General features: G+C 38.3%; 1 protein-coding gene across 1 annotated transcript in view; it reads right to left on the bottom strand.

Moving 5' to 3' along the window:
* LOC106063388 (short stature homeobox protein 2-like) overlaps positions 1–18,614 on the bottom strand; it is a 51,689-nt gene extending 33,075 nt beyond the window's left edge. Inside the window, exon 1 of the mRNA XM_056011804.1 lies at positions 18,431–18,614. Within this exon, the coding sequence (XP_055867779.1) occupies positions 18,431–18,481 (51 nt within the window). The 5' untranslated portion in view covers positions 18,482–18,614. The remainder of the gene's footprint in view (positions 1–18,430) is intronic.
* Between the last annotated feature and the right edge of the window lie 5,576 nt (positions 18,615–24,190).

Raw genomic sequence — 24,190 nt, 5'->3', positions numbered from 1 at the left:
CAAAGTAATGACAGAGACGCTATATTGAAAGATTACCGTTGCCAACTAGATACTATAAATTACACGAAAGAGAGAGAGCTTAGATAAGTGATTCTACAATGCTAAAAATTATTAAAAAAAAAAAAAAGAAGCTATATTAGTCTTTTTCTAAATTTTAATACCTCCGTAGTCAGTACACCGGCTACTTTGAGATTAAAAAAAAAAAGGCTTCCTTTATAGAATTGTCTCCATTTATTAAAACCTTGAAACGAAAACACAGACTTTGATGTCTTTATCTACCTAGCGATGGAGTAGAAATGCTACAGAAAGATCCTAGGTATCACCTACTAAAATTGCATCACTCTCGAAGAGATTAGAAACAGGATTAATACAGAAATTAGACCCCATGATGACCTGCTAACTACAGTCACAAAGTGGCCATATCACAAGGTTCTCAGGGCTCGCAGAGAACCTTCCTTCAAGGAACGGTACCAGGAAGAAGAAGAAGAGTCAAACAGAGAGGGCGATGGTAAGACAACATAATGGACGGGCATGTCAGTGACAGAGATTCTATCCAAGACAAAAGACAGAGTGGAAAGGAGAAAGACGTTCAACAGATCGTGTGTGGTGCCCCAGCGGTTCAACAGAAGAGATGAGGGAAGGTGTCTATCTCTACTGGTTGTACTAGGCGTTAATTTATTTCCCCATACAGTGGACCACTGTCATGGGAGTATTTTAGTGTATTATTATCTATCTTATAAATTACAGACGTTACTTCAAGAAGATGATTACGTCCTACACGCGTTCCTAGGTCAATCTAGTCATGCATGTTAATCAATGACATAAATCCGTTTCGCCTTTCGGTAGGTTTTACTCCATTTAATTAAAGAATGCTTGCTATAAAAGTTTACTTTTAAAACTGTTTCAAGAATTTTTAACGCCTAGGACGTAGTCATCTTCTTTTTTTAAGTAACGTCTATATTTTATAGAACGATGACCTAACTTAACGCTCACTTCAATATGTTATTGTAAATGTTATTTCTAGTGGTAACAAATGTTTTTTCCACCATCTTGACGGTATCAGCAATGCATTAATACGCAGATCACGTGATTGTGTGGAAGAACCAATCGCCAATTGTTTTCTATGTTTATTTCCTGTGTACAGTTTAAATATGCGTACTATTCTAGGAAGCAGAATTAAAATGAATATTCACAAGTATAAAGTTTTACACACTCTGACATACGTAGAATCCACAATAATCCCTAATAAATATTAGATATAGTATTTATGATACATTGTTTATGTAATTTAAATACTTATTTGTTTTGTAATTGTCTATAATTTTAATCTATTCCTGTCAGAAACACCTATGCTAAGATTCGAACTCTGAACATTAAGAAACACGCACCACACCACCAGGCTGCTATATGTCATAACGGAACGCTTATTTTACGTAAAAACGTACATTTAGAGACAAAAACATAAAAAGAGGCCAGAGAAAATGAGGGCATTCATGGTTTCAATGTGGTTGGTAAATGTTTGGGGTAGGCCCAAAGTCGTGGTGAAAGACGTCCATCTCCCCCCCCCGTCTCCCTCTAGTTGAGCGCTTGCACTGGGTGGTCAAGGTCGAACTGGCTTTTTAGCCGAGTGGATAAAAAAGAAAACGGTGGGATTGATTTAGTTTTGATAATCGAATCAAAGTATTTGTCTGATCACCTAATCAGATTGGACTGAATGGCAACCCGCGGCTTGTCGCAGAACATAATACAACGTTCCTTGGAAGCACTTCGCAGTTCATCCTTTGGCGCCTCCTCTTTTCTCCATTTTGTTTTTCCATGTGAAAGGTCAAAGGGCTTGGAGTCAAAGATTGTAAAGTAATATTGTTTCATGACCTAGTTTTTAGACCTGGACATCTAGCTGTACCATACAGATCGCAGTTTATTTTTATCAAAGACCGGAGCTATGACTTTAGGTATAATACCACGATATGCTACACATTTTATTCTCACAAATTTCGGACGTTTCTTCAGACGTGTAGATTTTGACGTCCTGTCTATAACGGTAAGTAATGAAGGCGGGCTGAGACTAAGACTAAGACTAAGACTGCTTTATTGATCCTTATGGAAATTTGTTGTGATTACAAGGCTCGAAGTCTGAACATTTAGAAACACGCACCACACCAACAGGCTGCTATTTTGTCCAGAACGGAGTGGCTATTTTAAACAGTACATAAATACAAACATTTTTATTTCTAGGAAATATGAGCACAATTTATTTGTCAATACCTATTTCGAATGTGTGTTATATTTATGTATTTTAGATCAATAGGCCTATAATTTAATAAAAACTACAATATTGTCTATTTTTACAAAACAATTATAAAACTGTAGCAGAGTGTTATTATTATTATTATAACGTTTGCACAGCGTATCTTTCAGGCTGTAGAATTCTCAGTGCGCTTTGGTCTAATCTCATAAGTGAACTTGGGGGGGGGGGGGGGGAATTTCTGTGTTGCTATATGGCTCTCAGCCAACACAAACAAGAATCAATTTAAAAGAACAATAAGTTAATTAATTATTGGTAATTCATTATTTTGTTTGTATCGAACAAGGGAAAGAAACTCTGCTTGACTGATGTGTCGGTATAAGTTGAATTAGTCCCCTTTTATACTTTGTGTCGAGAATTATGTCGTCTCTTCAAAGTTTGTAAGTAGCAATAGAAAGGCTTGAAATTTCTATTTTCATAAGCAATTTTCTAGCACAGTGGTTAGTGTATTGACTTGAGGATGCTTGTTCCCTTGAGTTCCAATTCAAGTTGTACAACTTTAAAAAAAAAATGTTTAAATGCATTTTTAAAGCTATCACGGTAACTTTCACCCAGATACCCCTTTCTTTACCCTCACCCCCCCCCCCCTTTCCTACCTAGTTCAGACAAGTGATAGGATCAATGCACATTGATAAAGCTAAAAGCATGAAATCGCGCTAAATAAAAAAAAACTGCTGTAATCGCACAGATTTATTATTGTTACTTTAGATCTGCAACAAATTTAATTCAATGACTGATTCAAAAATAACTGATACAATTACACTGAATGTAAGCTTTGTCGTTTTGGCTAAAAAAAAAAGTATTTTTTACATCTATTTTGCATAGTCTACTGTTATACAATGTCGTTAAGTTTTGTGATTTTACGACTGGTGCTGCTTTAGTCAAAAAGGAATATTCATTTGTTATATGTCTTACGGGTCTATTTTGCGACAGTTCAGTTTTTTTTAACGTTTTCTTGAGTTTTATTTCTGTTGTTTTTTTAAAACTATGTCTGTTAAAATAAAAATAAGATTACAAATAGAAACATCCAGTTCAATGTGATCATATTTCGAAGTCTTCATCAAGCTACTTTTTTTTTTTTTGCTCTATCTCTCAATCAATCATCTCTTTGATACGTCGACATTTTCTTTACATCTGTGCACGGACGGATCAGGTTCCGCCCTATCCTCCGTCCGTCTTATTGGGGTTTTGAAAAGCCAATTCGGAAAATTAAGCGCAATATTGGCCGTGTAAAGGAACCTATTTAAGTAATGGCGGCTTCTCGTGGCATGTTGAACGCGAAGCAAACTGGCAGCTTCCTTCTGAACGCCATGCAAACGCGACAGCTAATCTGGCCAACTTTCCTGTTCCTTTTCTTTAGTCACGCCCACACAATCCGGCGCGTGATCAGCCGCGCTTGCGCATTTCGGAATAAAAACTCGACACTTCCGTTATCGGAATCACTGATTGAATAGGGAGCGCAAGAATCGAAGATTGTAGCCTTTTATTCAATTTTCTTTTTTTAACCTTCTAATCATTTGTACATTTCTTAGTGAATATATTCCGGGCTATGTTTTGTAAGGAAGCTACTTCCCATTTGATGTAATTAATTTATTGATACCCATGTACGTAGTTATTTATGAAACCCCAGCGACGTGTAGACCTGTTGTTCTTTTAACAAGGACATCGGGGCGATTCTGTGGTTGGCCCAACCACTTCCCAGTGGCGTAGCTGATCTTTTCTCACGTAATGGGGATCTATAAATAGAATTGAAAGCTAAGTGCTGAAGGCATTGTCTTCGATTCCGAAGATAAAGGATATGTTGGAGTATTTCATGTGACCACGCGAACCCAGTTTCGACCTACATATTTTACCCCAACTAATGAAGACAAAGCTGTTATCCTTAAGAGTCTATATAAGTTGTTGTTTTTTCGTCCTCAAGGGCTTTTCTTCAGGTCTCAAATGTGTGCCCTGCAAGCTTCGTTAGAGCTCTCCAGCTGTCTCATTCAGAAGTTATCTACTGTCAGCTGCTTTCTTCTGTTCCAGTGAGGTCAAAATGACTAAATCTATTGGCCTATCAATAGAATAGTATAAAGTCTCGTATATTTATATATTCACTTAACCAGGATTCTTTCTCGGGGGAGAGAGGGAGGATGTGACCGGGTAAAAAATGTTCCCTTTTTTTAATTCTAACATTCATTAATAGTGACGTAGCAAGGGTGGGCTGAGGGGGTCCGAATTCGAAGCCCCCCCCCCCCCCCGGACTGTGTGTTTTTTCCCTGAAATAAACTTTTTGTTTAAAAAAAAAGTATTTATTTTATACTGTAAAAAAAAAAAGTAACGTTCCCTTTCAGACCATCTATTTCCGAGGTTTACGAGGGTGTTATGTGGCCAGCACAACGACCAACCGCCTTTACTTTTCCCCAACTAATGTCAGAGCTGGGTGGACTCAGAGGCGGCCAAAGATCCCGAAATTAAAAATCACAGTCTTCACCAGGATTCGAACCCGGGATCCCTGGTTCGGAAGCCAAGCTCTTTATCTCTAAGCCACCGCGCCTCCTTTATACTGAGATCGACTGAAAATAGTTTTATCACAACTGCCAATCGCTTCTTGGTAAGTATACAAGTCCCAAGGACAATGTCATCCAGTTAAATAAATCATTGGATAACGAGGAAATGGAGGTTTCAATAGTATCTGACAGTAGTGTTCGTGAACTCAAGAGACTGATCTCGTCGGCCACCGTTAGATCTCAGTAGCCTCTAGAGATTGAGACAAGTTAATGGGATTGAACCTCCTAGCACATTTCTATTTTTATATTCCTTCCCAAAGTATGTCCGAAGAACAGAAGAAAGCCTCTATTAGAAGGCAAAAGCAATAATGATTTGATTCAAAGACTCTAATAGTAGATGGTGAATATGGTGTAATAATTCTAGAAGTAATCTAATGATACTGTCCATTGAGAACAGCAACGGAGCTCAGACGAATGGAAAGAAGTTGTGAACGTGTGAATCTTTCGACTCAGGACCGGACACAACAAAATGCGAGAACACATGTACCGGAAGCTCAAAATTGAAACCAGTGAAATCTGCTCATGTGGAGTATGACCAGAGAATGCCGACCAAGTCCTCCAAAACTGCCCGTATAAGACACTGGCCCCAAAACACCCCAATAGAAAGAAAACTATAGACCTATGGACATGGGCGTAGCCAGGGGGGGGGTTGGGGTTCAACCCCCCCCCCCCGAAATTAAGGGGGGGGGGAGTCGGAATTTAGTGACTGATTTTTTGCTTTGATTTTGTTTATTTTAGGTGAGATTTTAATACTAAACCATCACTTGCCCCAGCACAACCAAAGGGGTTTTGAGTTTAAACCCCCCTACCAGGGGGGTTCGAGTTTAAAAAGCCCTACCAGGGGGGTTCCAGTTTAAAAACCCCTACCAGGGGGGTTCGAGTTTAAAACCCCTACCAGAGGGGTTCGAGTTTAAAAAAATCTACTTGGGGTTTTGACTTTAAAACCCCCTACCAGGGGTTTTTGCAGTTAACTCGCCCTCTTCTATAAAACAAAACAAAAAACAAATGCAAACGAAAATCCCCTAATTCCAAGAGCACAGTTAAGGAAGATTTTGATTTTAAAACCCCGTCTAAAATTTAGGATAAACCCCCTCTTTAATATAAAAAAGCAGCTAATTACTCACTCAAAATGTTATGAGCGTAGCTAAATTGTTTTGACTCAGTTTTGAGTTTAAACCCCACTTCAGCGGGGTTTGAAGGTAAAAAATACCTCTTTAATAATAAAAAAAAAGCAAATTATACACTAAAAATGTTATGAGTGTAGTCAAAGGGGTTTTGAGTTTCAACTCTCCTCCAGTGGGGTTTGAGGATAAATTTACATACATCTTTAGTGTAAGAACAAAAGCAAATTACGCACTCAAAATGCTATAAACGTTGCCGAAAGGTGTTTTGAGTTTAAACCCCCATTCAGAGGGGTTTGGTGCTAAAAATACATCTTCAATATAAATAAAAAGCAAATTACACACTAAAATTATTTGAGCGTAGCCAAGCCAATCGGGGGTTTTGAGTTTAAACCCTTCTTCTACAGATTGCTTTTTTTTTAAAGTTTAAAACCCCTCCAGATGGTTTTGAGTTTAAGATCCCCCTACAGAGCATTTTGTGGTGGAAAACCCCCAACAGAAGATTTTGACGTTAAAACGTCTCTTTTCGATATAAAATCTAAAGCAAACTACAGTCACTTAATTCCAAGAGCGTATTCAAGAGAGGTTACACATTTTTTACCAGTGGCAGGGCTCCATTAATAAACTGCAGTGAATAGTCATCTACCGAAATCGAAAAACACTAAATGTAGCTCAACAAAGATGGCTAAGAAAGATTTTAGGAGTCAGTTATAGAGATCGGGTCTAAATCAAGGAAATCCTATGCCGAACTGGGAGTCGACCCCTTAGTAAGATTGTGAGAGAACGACGCATGAGGTTTGCGGGACATGTTCTCCGACAAAATGAATTAAGCATAAGAAGAGTTGCAATGATATCCTAGTACAACTTGGCACCACACATTCATGGAGATCCTTAGAGCAGGTGGAAGAGGCTTCAGACATTACCAGTGACAGATTTTTATGGAAACAGCTTGTCGTCAAATGCTCCGAACGGCGCGGGAGGGTCTAAGTCAGTAAGAATAGCACATTAGGTTTTTGAAATAGAACTTTTAATAGCAGGAAAATGCTCTGTAGATACCTCAGAATATGCATTTTGTTGGTTTTCAATATCAGAAATAGTGCTTGGCGGCGGGGCTTCGCCCCGCGCTGGGGGAGCTCCTAGCGCTTCTCCAGACCCCTTTGCTGGTAATGGCGGAGAATCTACATTTTTTCCACTAACTCATGGAAGAACCTATTCTAGGGCACAATAAACGTCTTCCGAAAGAATGAAGGGTCAGAATGTAATAAAGATTTTGTACGCACACACACACACACATAAATAGATTTTTTTTTCGCCCGGGGGGGGGGGGGGGGGGTTTGGGGGTGGGGGGAGAAAAAAATTCACCTCCCCCCAAAACCCTCCCCGAAAAAAAATCCTGGCTACGCCCATGCCTATGGAGAGCTCCCTGATTTGGAAACCACTGCGCAGTTCATCTCATGTATTGGTCTAGTCATCTGAACACTCCAACATAACAATGAGAACGAAGAAGAAGAAAAAGAAGAAGGTGCTCCAACGTTCTCAGCGCAAAGTTACGAGATAGCAAAAAATAAACTCTTTAAGGTGGAGAGTTCCTAATATAACCATACACTAATTTACGACTGTAGATGAACTAATTTACGACTGTAGATGCACTAATTTACGACTGTAGATGAACTAATTTACGACTGTAGATGAACTAATTTACGACTGTAGATGAACTAATTTACGACTGTAGATGCACTAATTTACGACTGTAGATGCACTAATTTACGACTGTAGATACACTAATTTACGACTGTAGATGAACTAATTTACGACTGTAGATGCACTAATTTACGACTATAGATACACTAATTTACGACTGTAGATGAACTAATTTACGACTGTAGATGAACTAATTTACGACTGTAGATGCACTAATTTACGACTATAGATACACTAATTTACGACTGTAGATGAACTAATTTACGACTGTAGATGCACTAATTTACGACTGTAGATGAACTAATTTACGACTGTAGATACACTAATTTACGACTGTAGATGCACTAATTTACGACTGTAGATGAACTAATTTACGACTGTAGATGCACTAATTTACGACTGTAGATGCACTAATTTACGACTGTAGATGCACTAATTTACGACTGTAGATGCACTAATTTACGACTGTAGATGCACTAATTTACGACTGTAGATGCACTAATTTACGACTGTAGATGCACTAATTTACGACTGTAGATACACTAATTTACGACTGTAGATGAACTAATTTACGACTGTAGATGAACTAATTTACGATTGTAGATGAACTAATTTACGACTGTAGATGAACTAATTTACGACTGTAGATACACTAATTTACGACTGTAGATGAACTAATTTACGACTGTAGATGAACTAATTTACGACTGTAGATGAACTAATTTACGACTGTAGATGAACTAATTTACGACTATAGATACACTAATTTACGACTATAGATACACTAATTTACGACTGTAGATGAACTAATTTACGACTGTAGATACACTAATTTACGACTGTAGATGAACTAATTTACGACTGTAGATGCACTAATTTACGACTATAGATACACTAATTTACGACTGTAGATGAACTAATTTACGACTGTAGATACACTAATTTACGACTGTAGATGAACTAATTTACGACTGTAGATACACTAATTTACGACTGTAGATGCACTAATTTACGACTGTAGATGAACTAATTTACGACTGTAGATGAACTAATTTACGACTGTAGATGAACTAATTTACGACTGTAGATGCACTAATTTACGACTGTAGATGCACTAATTTACGACTGTAGATGAACTAATTTACGACTGTAGATACACTAATTTACGACTATAGATGAACTAATTTACGACTGTAGATACACTAATTTACGACTATAGATGCACTAATTTACGACTGTAGATACACTAATTTACGACTGTAGATACACTAATTTACGACTATAGATGAACTAATTTACGACTGTAGATGCACTAATTTACGACTGTAGATGCACTAATTTACGACTGTAGATGAACTAATTTACGACTGTAGATACACTAATTTACGACTATAGATGCACTAATTTACGACTGTAGATACACTAATTTACGACTATAGATACACTAATTTACGACTATAGATACACTAATTTACGACTGTAGATACACTAATTTACGACTGTAGATACACTAATTTACGACTATAGATACACTAATTTACGACTATAGATACACTAATTTACGACTGTAGATACACTAATTTACGACTGTAGATGCACTAATTTACGACTGTAGATGAACTAATTTACGACTGTAGATGAACTAATTTACGACTATAGATACACTAATTTACGACTGTAGATGAACTAATTTACGACTGTAGATGAACTAATTTACGACTGTAGATACACTAATTTACGACTGTAGATGAACTAATTTACGACTATAGATACACTAATTTACGACTGTAGATGAACTAATTTACGACTGTAGATGAACTAATTTACGACTGTAGATGCACTAATTTACGACTGTAGATGAACTAATTTACGACTATAGATACACTAATTTACGACTGTAGATGAACTAATTTACGACTGTAGATGAACTAATTTACGACTGTAGATACACTAATTTACGACTGTAGATGCACTAATTTACGACTGTAGATACACTAATTTACGACTGTAGATGAACTAATTTACGACTATAGATACACTAATTTACGACTGTAGATGAACTAATTTACGACTGTAGATGAACTAATTTACGACTGTAGATGAACTAATTTACGACTATAGATACACTGATTTACGACTGTAGATGAACTAATTTACGACTGTAGATGAACTAATTTACGACTGTAGATGAACTAATTTACGACTGTAGATGAACTAATTTACGACTGTAGATGAACTAATTTACGACTGTAGATGAACTAATTTACGACTATAGATACACTAATTTACGACTGTAGATGAACTAATTTACGACTGTAGATACACTAATTTACGACTGTAGATGAACTAATTTACGACTATAGATGCACTAATTTACGACTGTAGATACACTAATTTACGACTGTAGATGAACTAATTTACGACTATAGATGCACTAATTTACGACTGTAGATGAACTAATTTACGACTGTAGATGAACTAATTTACGACTGTAGATGAACTAATTTACGACTGTAGATACACTAATTTACGACTGTAGATACACTAATTTACGACTGTAGATGAACTAATTTACGACTGTAGATACACTAATTTACGACTGTAGATACACTAATTTACGACTGTAGATGAACTAATTTACGACTGTAGATACACTAATTTACGACTGTAGATACACTAATTTACGACTGTAGATACACTAATTTACGACTATAGATACACTAATTTACGACTGTAGATGAACTAATTTACGACTGTAGATGAACTAATTTACGACTATAGATACACTAATTTACGACTGTAGATGAACTAATTTACGACTGTAGATGAACTAATTTACGACTGTAGATGAACTAATTTACGACTGTAGATGCACTAATTTACGACTGTAGATACACTAATTTACGACTGTAGATACACTAATTTATGACTATAGATGAACTAATTTACGACTGTAGATACACTAATTTACGACTGTAGATGCACTAATTTACGACTGTAGATGAACTAATTTACGACTGTAGATGAACTAATTTACGACTGTAGATGAACTAATTTACGACTGTAGATGCACTAATTTACGACTGTAGATGCACTAATTTACGACTGTAGATACACTAATTTACGACTGTAGATGAACTAATTTACGACTGTAGATGCACTAATTTACGACTATAGATACACTAATTTACGACTGTAGATGAACTAATTTACGACTGTAGATACACTAATTTACGACTATAGATACACTAATTTACGACTATAGATACACTAATTTACGACTGTAGATACACTAATTTACGACTGTAGATACACTAATTTACGACTATAGATACACTAATTTACGACTATAGATACACTAATTTACGACTGTAGATACACTAATTTACGACTGTAGATGCACTAATTTACGACTGTAGATGAACTAATTTACGACTGTAGATGAACTAATTTACGACTATAGATACACTAATTTACGACTGTAGATGAACTAATTTACGACTGTAGATGAACTAATTTACGACTGTAGATACACTAATTTACGACTGTAGATGAACTAATTTACGACTATAGATACACTAATTTACGACTGTAGATGAACTAATTTACGACTGTAGATGAACTAATTTACGACTGTAGATGCACTAATTTACGACTGTAGATGAACTAATTTACGACTATAGATACACTAATTTACGACTGTAGATACACTAATTTACGACTGTAGATGAACTAATTTACGACTATAGATACACTAATTTACGACTGTAGATGAACTAATTTACGACTGTAGATGAACTAATTTACGACTGTGGATGAACTAATTTACGACTATAGATACACTAATTTACGACTGTAGATGAACTAATTTACGACTGTAGATGAACTAATTTACGACTGTAGATGAACTAATTTACGACTGTAGATGAACTAATTTACGACTGTAGATGAACTAATTTACGACTGTAGATGAACTAATTTACGACTATAGATACACTAATTTACGACTGTAGATGAACTAATTTACGACTGTAGATACACTAATTTACGACTGTAGATGAACTAATTTACGACTATAGATGCACTAATTTACGACTGTAGATACACTAATTTACGACTGTAGATGAACTAATTTACGACTATAGATGCACTAATTTACGACTGTAGATGAACTAATTTACGACTGTAGATGAACTAATTTACGACTGTAGATGAACTAATTTACGACTGTAGATACACTAATTTACGACTGTAGATACACTAATTTACGACTGTAGATGAACTAATTTACGACTGTAGATACACTAATTTACGACTGTAGATACACTAATTTACGACTGTAGATGAACTAATTTACGACTGTAGATACACTAATTTACGACTGTAGATACACTAATTTACGACTGTAGATACACTAATTTACGACTATAGATACACTAATTTACGACTGTAGATGAACTAATTTACGACTGTAGATGAACTAATTTACGACTATAGATACACTAATTTACGACTGTAGATGAACTAATTTACGACTGTAGATGAACTAATTTACGACTGTAGATGAACTAATTTACGACTGTAGATGCACTAATTTACGACTGTAGATACACTAATTTACGACTGTAGATACACTAATTTATGACTATAGATGAACTAATTTACGACTGTAGATACACTAATTTACGACTGTAGATGCACTAATTTATGACTATAGATGAACTAATTTACGACTGTAGATACACTAATTTACGACTGTAGATACACTAATTTACGACTGTAGATACACTAATTTACGACTGTAGATGAACTAATTTACGACTGTAGATACACTAATTTACGACTGTAGATACACTAATTTACGACTGTAGATGAACTAATTTACGACTGTAGATACACTAATTTACGACTGTAGATGAACTAATTTACGACTGTAGATACACTAATTTACGACTGTAGATACACTAATTTATGACTATAGATGAACTAATTTACGACTGTAGATACACTAATTTACGACTGTAGATACACTAATTTACGACTGTAGATACACTAATTTACGACTGTAGATACACTAATTTACGACTGTAGATGCACTAATTTACGACTGTAGATGCACTAATTTACGACTGTAGATACACTAATTTACAAATTGATTAAAGAAACGGCCAATAGCAAACAGCGGTGAAATATTGTGCCGCTGCTTAATCTTCGCTCTCGAATACAAGATTTATATACAATATACATGTAGTAAGAAATATAATATTTGTGTTTAAATTCTTTATAGTTCATATCTTTGTTTTAAAGACAACCATAGCTTTTTTTTTTTTGACCCAACAAATGTAGCCTAGGAACTTTTAACATGCTTCACCCCTCATGAACTTTCAGTAAGCTTGATACCCGTCCACGTGAACATTCATCATAGTTCACCACCTATGAACATTTACCATGTTTCACCCCCATGAACATTCACCATGCATCACCACATGAACATTCACCATGCTTCACCTCCCCCCATGAACATTCACAATGATTCACCCCCCATTAACATTCACCATGCATCACCCCATGAACATTCACCATGCTTCACCCCCCTCCATGAACATTTACCATATTTCACCCCTCATAAACATTCACCATGTTTTACAAACAATGAACATTCACCATGCTTCCCCATATTTCATTCACCTATGAACATTCACTATACTTCAACCCTCATCATGAACATTCACCATACTGAAACCCTCATCATGAACATTCACCATACTGCAACCCTCATCATGAACATTCACCATACTGAAACCCTCATCATGAACATTCACCATACTGCAACCCTCATCATGAACATTCACCATACTGAAACCCTCATCATGAACATTCACCATACTGCAACCCTCATCATGAACATTCACCATACTGCAACCCTCTTCATGAACATTCACTATACTTCAACCCTCATCATGAACATTCACCATACTGCAACCCTCATCATGAACATTCACCATACTGCAAACCTCATCATGAACATTCACCATGCTTCACCCCTCACCATGAGCCTTAATTCCCCCCCCCCTCCTACCCCATATTTCCGAAGGGTTCTGAACGTCGCATTTTTGATGAGAGCTGTTTCACTATTTCTGGAACTGTTAGAGTTACATTTCCATTCTGCACTGACCCACGTACCCAGCAACGACTTCCGAGATATCGAGTTCTCGTCCTTTAATGAAATAATCATAGCGCACGAGATAGACGCCATAATACTCGAGCGGGTCGCACGAGGACAGGCGCAAGGGGGGACTCCGGGACTTTCCCAGAACCATTCCCTGTGGACAATTATTTCGCGTTAATTTCCAATTCTTCCATTACCGAAATTCACTTAAATCTCCGAGAACTAAATATGGCTGCTGTCGAGTGCTTGGTCACGTCAGTTACCGCGAGAAAGGACAGAGAAGATAAAGGAATAGAGAGAGAGAAAAAAAAAACCTCCGGAGACTTCCCCTCCCATAATTCGATTGCTCTGTCGTCACTTCCTGTCCCCACGGGCAAAGGGAATTAAATATTGGAGATATAGTAGATGGGAACTGTGAAGAGCAAATATGTATGCACGTGTGTGTGTGTCTGTGTGTGAGTGGGAGTTGTTGCACGTCTGTGTGTGTGTGTGTGTATGTGCGTGTGTGTAATCTTCAATTTTCATATTCCATGAACTCTGCAACCGTTACAGCAATTTTGATTTTACAAAATAAAGCAGATAATGCAGTTTTTTTTTTCTATTTTGGAAACTTTGTTAGGCGGAAACCTGAATAGGTGTTTAATGAAGTACTGGAATAATTAACTAGTAGGCCACCAAGTCAATTAATTTTTCTCGAAAATAAGCCACGCGTTCCTCTAAAAAAATCAGAATGTGTGAAGTGTTCCGTTAAGGAAAAAGTATGTGAAACACTGAGATAAAGAATGGGAGCCATTCGAATTGGCATAAAGCCGTAGAAGCGGTCCTAAACTAAAGTGTGAGAACCATTGGAGACAGACGTGATAACGTTCTTGTTTCATACAAAATATCGAAACTTAAGTACAGAAAAGCAGCAGTAATACGGTGTAATGATCCCATCTAGGTAGTGTTCCCAAGAAACTAACGTTCCCAACAAACTAATGTTCCCAACAGACTAATGTTTCCAAGAAAGTAATTGTTCCCAACAAAGTAATGTTCCCAAGAAGCTAATGTTCCCAACAAACTAATGTTCCCAACAAACTAATGTTTCCAACAAACAAATAGTCCAAACAAACTAATGTTCCCAATAAACTAATGTTCCCTAGAAACTAATGTTCCAAACAAACTTATGTTCCCAACAAACTAATGTTCCCAACAAGCTAATGATTCCAACAAGCTAATGTTTCTAACAAGCTTCTGTTCTGTGGCATTTTACGTCTCGAGAGGCGATCTTTTCCCTTTGCAACTTCTTGTGTGACTAAAGAGGCCAATCCTTGATACACAGCTGCGGTCGCAGGTTGAACATATGTAATCACCAGGCGCCGTTGCATTTTCACCTTTCTTTCTGCTTCTGTTGTGTATGACATCTGCAATTCGTGACCCTTCCTTTATGCTCTCTCTCCATGTGGATCTACCCAATGTCACTTTTTACAAGCTGCCAGTGTCGATTTTGAAGAGCTTCATGTTGCGTTTGCATACATCCGTATACCGTAAAAGTGGGCGACCAGCGGCTCTCCTACAGAATGTCTTGTGGAAGTCGACCTACTGGCATTCTACGAACGTGGCCAAGCCAGCCGAAGCATGGTTGTGTTCCAGTTCCCTGCATGATTGTGTTCCAGTTCCCAGCATGGTCATGTTCCAGTTCCCAGCATGGTACTGTCTGCAGCAAGAAAGCTACTTAAAGTCTACCTGCCTTTGAAATCGGACACGGTGAGGACTTTAAATATCTCAAATAACTCGTACAGGCTACCACGTAAGCTAGGAGCATTATCCATATAATGTTTATTCTTATCTTAGTATTGTCAACTTTTAACTCTGCCCTTATACCAAAACAATTTTTGAGAATCTTCTACTATAAACTCCCTCCCCCCCCCCTACCCTTGTTGTCAGCTCCTTACACTATGCCAGAGTTTCAGGATTTTTTAAAACTCTTTGTATGACGCCTCCCCCCCCCCCCTTCCCCCGTTAACAAAAATTATATTTTCACTAATAGAAATATTGGTGTTGCTTGTTTATTGCCATGATAATCTTACCAAAAGAATCATGCAACTATTAATAGCAGTCGACAAGGGGCGTGTACTCTTGTGTTTCGGTAATGGAATTATCTTTTATCAAATTACTCCTCCTGAAAGATGATTTGGTGTTAATATTATTATCGTCATAATCGGACATCACTAATGAGGCGATTCATCAAAGAACTGGGTGAACTAATGGTATTATGTGATTAGATCTATAACGCCAAAGACGATAAGTTGCCCCACGAGCATCGTCTGCTCAGCACAAAGCTAATAGCGAAAGAAAAGAAGCTATAGTTATAAGCAAGTAGCAAGTAGAATAAGTATTGAAATATTTTTGGGGGCATCAAATGTATTGTTTTTTAGGGGTTTTTTTTTTTTTGGAATGGGGTTGGGTTAAAATATTGTTGAATCAACAAAACCTTTTACGGCTTAAAATCATTTCCTAAATAAACATTACCTACTCTCACTGTGCACATTAGGTCAAAATAGCATAGCGCATAATTACATTTAGCGAGTGCTTAAAGTAAAAGTAATTTGCATAAAGTTAATTACCATGAGCAGTATAAACAAATGATATTCTGTAACTAGTGTGTCCACATCCTATAAAAATTGTATTAGACAGAGACTCTACGATTATTTTATATTATTTCATTGGCCAAGACATTAGATTCCACAGAAATTTAGATTCTTTAAAAAAAAAGTTATGTTAGATATAAAGGTTTTACAACCTAGTCCAGATGAATTGATTTGAACAAGGCTATAGTTATAATAGGCGCATGTATAATTTGGCACAAACTAGAATAAAAACATGTAATCCTTCTTGACAACAAAATAAATTAAATTGTTAATTATAAATATTTACAGAATTTCAATATCAGTTTTGAAATAAATGAAATACAAATGTAATGGCATTATCTCTCAACTCTGTGAAATGTCTACGCTATCCCCATCTAGTCTCTATACCTGTTTCTTATATATCCCCATCTAGTCTCTATACCTGTTTCTTATATATCCCCATCTAGTCTCTATACCTGTTTCTTATATATCCCCATCTAGTCTCTATACCTGTTTCTTATATATCCCCATCTAGTCTCTATACCTGTTTCTTATATATCCCCATCTAGTCTCTATACCTGTCTCTTATATATCCCCATCTAGTCTCTATACCTGTCTCTTATATATCCCCATCTAGTCTCTATATCGGTCTTTTATTTATCCCCATCTAGTCTCTATATCGGTCTTTTATTTATCATCATCTAGTCTCTATACCTGTCTCTTAATTATCCCCATCTAGTCTCTATACCTGTCTCTTATATATCCCCATCTAGTCTCTATACCTGTCTCTTATATATCCCCATCTAGTCTCTATACCTGTTTCTTATATATCCCCATCTAGTCTCTATATCGGTCTTTTATTTATCATCATCTAGTCTCTATACCTGTCTCTTATTTATCCCCATCTAGTCTCTATACCTGTCTCTTATTTATCCCCATCTAGTCTCTATATCGGTCTTTTATTTATCATCATCTAGTCTCTATACGTGTCTCTTATATATCCCCATCTAGTCTCTATACCTGTCTCTTATTTATTCCCATCTAGTCTCTTTACCTGTCTCTTATTTATCCCCATCTAGACTCTATACGTGTCTCTTATATATCCCCATCTAGACTCTATACGTGTCTCTTATATATCCCCATCTAGTCTCTATACCTGTCTCTTATATATCCCCATCTAGTCTCTATACCTGTCTCTTATATATCCCCATCTAGTCTCTATACCTGTTTCTTATATATCCCCATCTAGACTCTATACCTGTCTCTTATTTATCCCCATCTAGTCTCTATACCTGTCTCTTATATATCCCCATCTAGACTCTATACCTGTCTCTTATTTATCCCCATCTAGTCTCTATACCTGTCTCTTATATATCCCCATCTAGTCTCTATACCTGTCTCTTATATATCCCCATCTAGTCTCTATACCTGTTTCTTATATATCCCCATCTAGTCTCTATATCGGTCTTTTATTTATCATCATCTAGTCTCTATACCTGTCTCTTATTTATCCCCATCTAGTCTCTATACCTGTCTCTTATTTATCCCCATCTAGTCTCTATATCGGTCTTTTATTTATCATCATCTAGTCTCTATACGTGTCTCTTATATATCCCCATCTAGTCTCTATACCTGTCTCTTATTTATTCCCATCTAGTCTCTTTACCTGTCTCTTATTTATCCCCATCTAGACTCTATACCTGTCTCTTATTTATTCCCATCTAGTCTCTTTACCTGTCTCTTATTTATCCCCATCTAGTCTCTATACCTGTCTCTTATGTCATCCGACTTTACTCCCTGTTGAAACTACTCGCGTAACGTTTTAAAAATAAAGTAAAGGAAATTTCCAATTATCTAAAAATAGCAGCTTAGCTCATTGTAGGCTAGATGTATTACATCCGTCCATACACACACAGTTCCCTCCAAAAACAAAGGAGAGGAGAAGGAAAATGGATCTACTTAAAAGACCTTCCTACCTGGACACGAGCCTCGGACAGTCCCAGTCGCTGGCTTAGCTCCTCTCTCATAAATGCATCTGGATAGTGAGTCTCGTCAAAGAGCCGCTCCAGCTCGTTGAGTTGCTCTAGACTGAAGTTCGTCCTTGACCTCCTTTGTTTAACCTTCGGTGTGGCGTCGTCTGACTCATCAGTCACGTGACATCTGTTTGGAGACGTGCTGTCACGCTTCACTGGAGAGACAAATACGAAAAGAAAAGAGTGATAAGAGTAGCTAGTGGGACGTATTTTTTAGCGGCCACAAAAAGGGGAATAAGCCGCTATTAGTTTTGTGCTGTCTGTCTGTCCTTCCGTCCCGTTTAGACCTCGTAAACTAGAAAAGGTATTGAAAATCCGACATCATGATATTTTAGATCTTTCTGATGCAACGGCTTTTCTTTTTTTTTTTCCTGAAAGCGAATTAATTTTTAAAATCAACTTTTTTTTTTTAAATTGTATTATTAAATTAAGTCTGTGGCATTTTACGTCTCGTGAGACGATCTTTTCCCTTTGCAACTTCTTGTGTGACTAAAGAGGCCAATCCTTGATACACAGCTGCGATCACAGGTTGGGCATATAAAATCACCAGGCGCCATTGCATTTTCACCCTTCTTTCTGCTTCTGTTGTGTATGACATCTGCAATCTGTGACCCTTCCTTTATGCTCTCTCTCCATGTGGATCTGTCCAGTGCCACCTCTTCCCAGTTGCCAGTGTCGATTTTGAAGAGCTTCATGTCGCGTTTGCATACATCCGTATAACGTAAAAGTGGGCGACCAGCGGCTCTCCTGCCTTCAATTAGATCGCCATACAGGATGTCCTGTGGAAGTCGACCTACTGGCATTCTACGAACGTGGCCAAGCCAGCCAAGGCGTCTGCTGCTGATAACAGAGCGGATGTCCTGGCATCCTGCTCTATGTAGCACTTCCTCATTTGTTATCTTATCTTGCCACCTTATTTTAAAGATCCGCCTTAGGCATCGGAGGTGGAAGACATTCAGCTTTTTTTCCTGCCATGAGTAGGTTGACCATGTTTCACTTCCGTACAGCAAGGTGCTCAACACACAGGTCCGGTAGACTAGGGCTTTAGTACTGCTAGTCAGCAATATGTTGTCCCAGACTCTTTTCTGCAACCGTGACATGGTGGCCATTGCCTTGGCTATCCTGTTGTTTATGTCTTTATCCAGTAGAGTGTTGTTGGATATGATGGAGCCAAGGTAACAAAAGTGATCAACAATTTCTAGTGGTTGGCCATTAATGCTTACTTGAGGTGCAGTGTTTGTGTTTTGGACAAGTATCTTAGTCTTGCTTTGACTGATGTTTAAGCCGAACTTCTGGCAAGCAGCAGATAGTTTGTCAACCATGGACTGTAGCTGAATATCAGAATCAGCCACAATAGCTGCATCATCAGCATACAGGAGTTCCCTGACGAGTAGCTTCCTAACCTTGGTTTTTGCCCGCAGCCTTGATACATTAAATAGTTTTCCAGAGGATCTTGTATGGAGAAACACACCTTCGTTTATGTCGCTGTACGCATAATGCAGTAGACAGGAGAAGAATATGCCAAACAGAGTAGGTGCGAGCACACATCCCTGCTTGACACCACTGCAAACCTCAAAAGGTGCTGATTGGGCTCCATTGAATTTGACAGTACATTTAGTTTCCTCGTGAAAACATTCAATTAACTTCAGTAGTTTGGGAGGGCAACCTATTTTCCTCAGGAGTTTGAAAAGGCCACTTCTGCTGACCATGTCAAAAGCTTTAGTCAGATCGACAAAAACAATGTAAAGGGGTCTGTCTCTCTCTCTGAATTTCTCCTGCAGTAGTCGTAGAGAAGATATCATGTCTATAGTGGACCTACCACTCCTGAATCCACACTGAGACTCTGGGTAGACTCTAGAAGCTATCACTTGCAGCCTGGATAGTGCCACTCTAGCAAAGATCTTGCCCACTATACTGAGGAGAGAGATACCCCTATAGTTGTTGCAATCACTCCGATCCCCTTTGTTCTTGTATATTGTGACTATAGTTGCGTCACGCATGTCCTGTGGGACATGACCTGTTTCCCAACAGCGGCAGAGGAGAATATAGAGTTCAGGGAGCAGGAGTGATTCGTTGACTTTCACTACTTCCACTGGGATACCATCACTCCCAGGAGATTTTCTATTTTTTAAGCAGTTAATGGCTTTTTTGAGGTCACTAAGGCTCGGAAGCTCATCTAGGCATTCCAGTACTGGAAGATCTGGTAGAGAAGCCAGGGCGACATCGTCTACTGTATTCTGTGTGGCATAGACTTCGAGGTAGTGTTCTGTCCATCGTTCTAGCTGCTTGGTTTGATCTGTAATTTTTTCTCCTGATTTGGATAGAAGGGGGGCAGGCTTAGACACTGCTGGACCCAGGGCCGCTTTAATGACATCAAATAGAGCTTTGCTATTTCCTGAGTGGAGACTGTCTTGGATTCTGTTGCAGGTATCCCTCCAGAAGTTGTTAGCACATTTTCTAGCCATTTGTTTTGCCTCTTTATTAGCACTTTTGAAGGCCTCCAGAGATTTTGGATTAGGCTTTGTCTTGTGAGCGAGGTGTGCAGATCGTTTTTTTCTCGATGCAAGGTTCCATATGTGCTAGATTCGCCTCAAACCAGTCTACATTTTTGTGTTTTTGAGGCCCAAAGGCGGTGATTGCCGAACTGTAGATTACGTCTCTTAATTTCTCCCATCTGATCGAGATGTCTTCTTCATCACTTAACGAGGGGATTGAACTGTTCAGGAGCTCGCCAAAGAGTGCACACTTCTCTGGGTCACCTACATGGTTGACGTTAATTCGCCTAGTTCTGGGTTGAGTGGAAGTGTAAGCCTTCTTGAGAAGTAGTTTGATTTTGCTTAGCACTAGTGAATGGTCTGAGTTGCAGTCCGCACTATGGTATGAACGGGTGTGGATGACACTTTTCAGATCCATCCTTCGGGTGATGCAGAGGTCAAGCTGGTGCCACCTTTTTGAGCGTGGGTGCTGCCAAGAGACTTTATGGCGTTCCTTGCCAGAGAAGAATGTATTTGTTACACACAGTTCATGAGAGCTACAGAACTCAAGTAGCCTTTGGCCATTGTCATTTATTTTGCCAACACCATGAGGTCCCAAGCATTTTGGCCATGCATCATTTCCATCACCAACACGGGCATTAAAGTCTCCATTTATATAGAGGTGCTCGGACTTTGGAATACTTTTAATTACGTCCTCTAGAGCTTGAAAGAATCTGTCTTTGTCCTCTTCTGGTGCAGCAAGGGTTGGTGAGTAAGCACAGATTATATTAACTTTGCCTTGCGGTGATGCAAATTTCATGTGTGCTACTCTTTCATTGCCAATGGGAAACATTGCAATGCAGGGGACGAGACTGTTTCTTATTGCAAAGCCGACGCCATGTATTCTAGGGCTTTGTTCTGGTTTTCCTTGCCAGTAGAATGTATAGTTGCTTTCTGTAAGCGATCCACTGTCTGCCAGTCTGGTTTCTTGCAGGCAGGCCACATCAATGTTTAGTCTGCTGAGTTCTCTGTCGATGATAGCTGTTTGTCGCATGTCGGTGACGAGTTCAGGGTCAGTATTGAAGCCAGGACACATTGTCCGTATGTTCCAGCTTGCTAAACGCATTAATGTTGAGGGTTTTCTTTTCATTTTATTTGCAGGTGCGGGTGAGCAGCTTGCTTTTTGATTTTGTCTTAGTACCAAGCACCCAGTGGTGCGGCAAGCTGTGGCGGGATAGCACTTTATTGTCCGAGGGCTGCTCGGCTTAAGGCAGGCAGTAGCTATCCAGTGAGGCTAAAAAGCCCCTCCTACCGTCAAGAGTGGTCCCTGGCGTTCCAGCTTACGCCAATCGGCTAGGAACTTATCACCGGTAACTACCACTCTCCGTGTTTTTTCAAAGACATTACTGTCAGAGATGGAGTGACCTCTCCATTGCTGGGGGAAAGCCTGGGCGGTAAATTTGCGAGTGCTGGGCTGCCCACACGTCAGCACCCGCCTCTCTTCCATACTGACCGGGTCCAAAGGGATGGCGAGCCATCACAATTTGGGGACAGGTGGCTGCAGGAGTTTGCCAGAGAGCAGTAGTCTTACTACTGTCCCCCCGCCTACGGGGCTCCAGGACCGGATTTTCTGTTAGGGTTTACTCCCTTAGCCTTAGACCTTACAGGGACACACACACAAGGCAGTGCGGCTATTGACCTATAGCTAGGGGTTTGGTTTGTGGGCAACAGGGCGTGTCCGCACGCCGACGGGCCATGCCTGCCTCACATCTTGGGGCCAAACCTCCTCCGAGACCCTTGCAGTTTAGCCTGAGGCTTCGCAGCCTCAGTTTCCATCTGCCACCACGAGGAGGTACTGCATAGGACTTGCTGTGGAGAGGCTATGTACTGGCAAGAGAGACTTACAAAGTTGCTCCCCTTTCACAAATGCTAGCCAGCGGTGGCAACAAGTTAAGCTACCACACTAGACGCTTCACACAGCCATTGGACAGATAAATTAAGTACTTTCTGTTATACTAAGAACCTAAATTTAAAAAAAAACAAAACATGTTTATTTTTTTCAAAGAGCAAATAAAAAATCCATTTAGTACGCATATACGTGGAATATTGAACAATTAATAAGTAGTGTTTCATATTATAATTGATAAGTGGAACCGGACGGTGGCCAAGAATTATGATTGAGCATCTTGTGAAACTATAAAATTGGCATCTATTGAGACAATATTTTAAAATTAGTAGCTGTATATGTATTTTTACAAAGCTTACATCAACTCATTCTGTCTGTCAGTCTGTCTGTGTGTTAAAAAAAGTTTGTACAGGTTATTTTGCCTGTACCAAATCTAGACTCAAGCTGAAATTTTGCACAATTATTTCTTTTACATTAGTTAAATAACTATTGTTGCGTTTTCAGTGCGCATGCGTAAATATGGCCTTTTTGGGGAGGGGGGGGGGTGTATATGAAGATGAAGAAAAAAAACAACTAGTTAGTACCGTATTGTAAAAGTTAATTTATAGTACGATTAATTTATAGAATGAGACACCGTGCTCACAATGTGAATTAAAGAAGTAGAACTTCGTATCGATACTATTTATACAGAATGAGTCCGTACATTAGTATATCAATTTTAGATTACAAAAATATCTAAACTTTGTTGACACATCTACTTTTAAAATACAAAATTGATATATAAAACCTAGTTTTTTATATTATTCTGATAGAAAATTAGTATTCTACACATTTTAATTTATTAAAAGTAAACATTTGTTAATAATCGATATTTTTGACCAAAATCGAGATTTTCTCACTGTGCAACCCCCTTAAGGAATAAAAAAAAAAAAGCTCTACAATTTTTTTTACTTTAAAAAAAATTGTAATGAATGCTCTTATTAATTTTTTTTTTACAAATGACTTGACCCGCTGTAAAAATATTAATCATGTATATTATCACACATCACATCTCCCTTGTCTAATGTCAGGAAGAAAAATGCGAATGAAAAAAAAAAACGGGCGGAACGTCGCTCAAGAAGAGCTTTGGGGGAACCAGAATTTTTGCTCACCTCCACCATTGGGCGTAATTAAAGAGGCGACCGCCTTGCGGCCGACAATTGGTGCTCGTTAAGGCGCGAGGCACCCTGCAATTTTGCACTAATGGCTGCTAATATCCGGGCTCCTATTAGTATTACCCATATCGCCCCATTTCTCGCGCTGGCGCGTGGCTTTGGCGAGAGG

Source organism: Biomphalaria glabrata, chromosome 15 (assembly GCF_947242115.1).
Source record: "Biomphalaria glabrata chromosome 15, xgBioGlab47.1, whole genome shotgun sequence".
Lineage (NCBI taxonomy): Eukaryota > Metazoa > Mollusca > Gastropoda > Planorbidae > Biomphalaria > Biomphalaria glabrata.
This window is presented reverse-complemented; position numbering and strand designations above follow the sequence as displayed.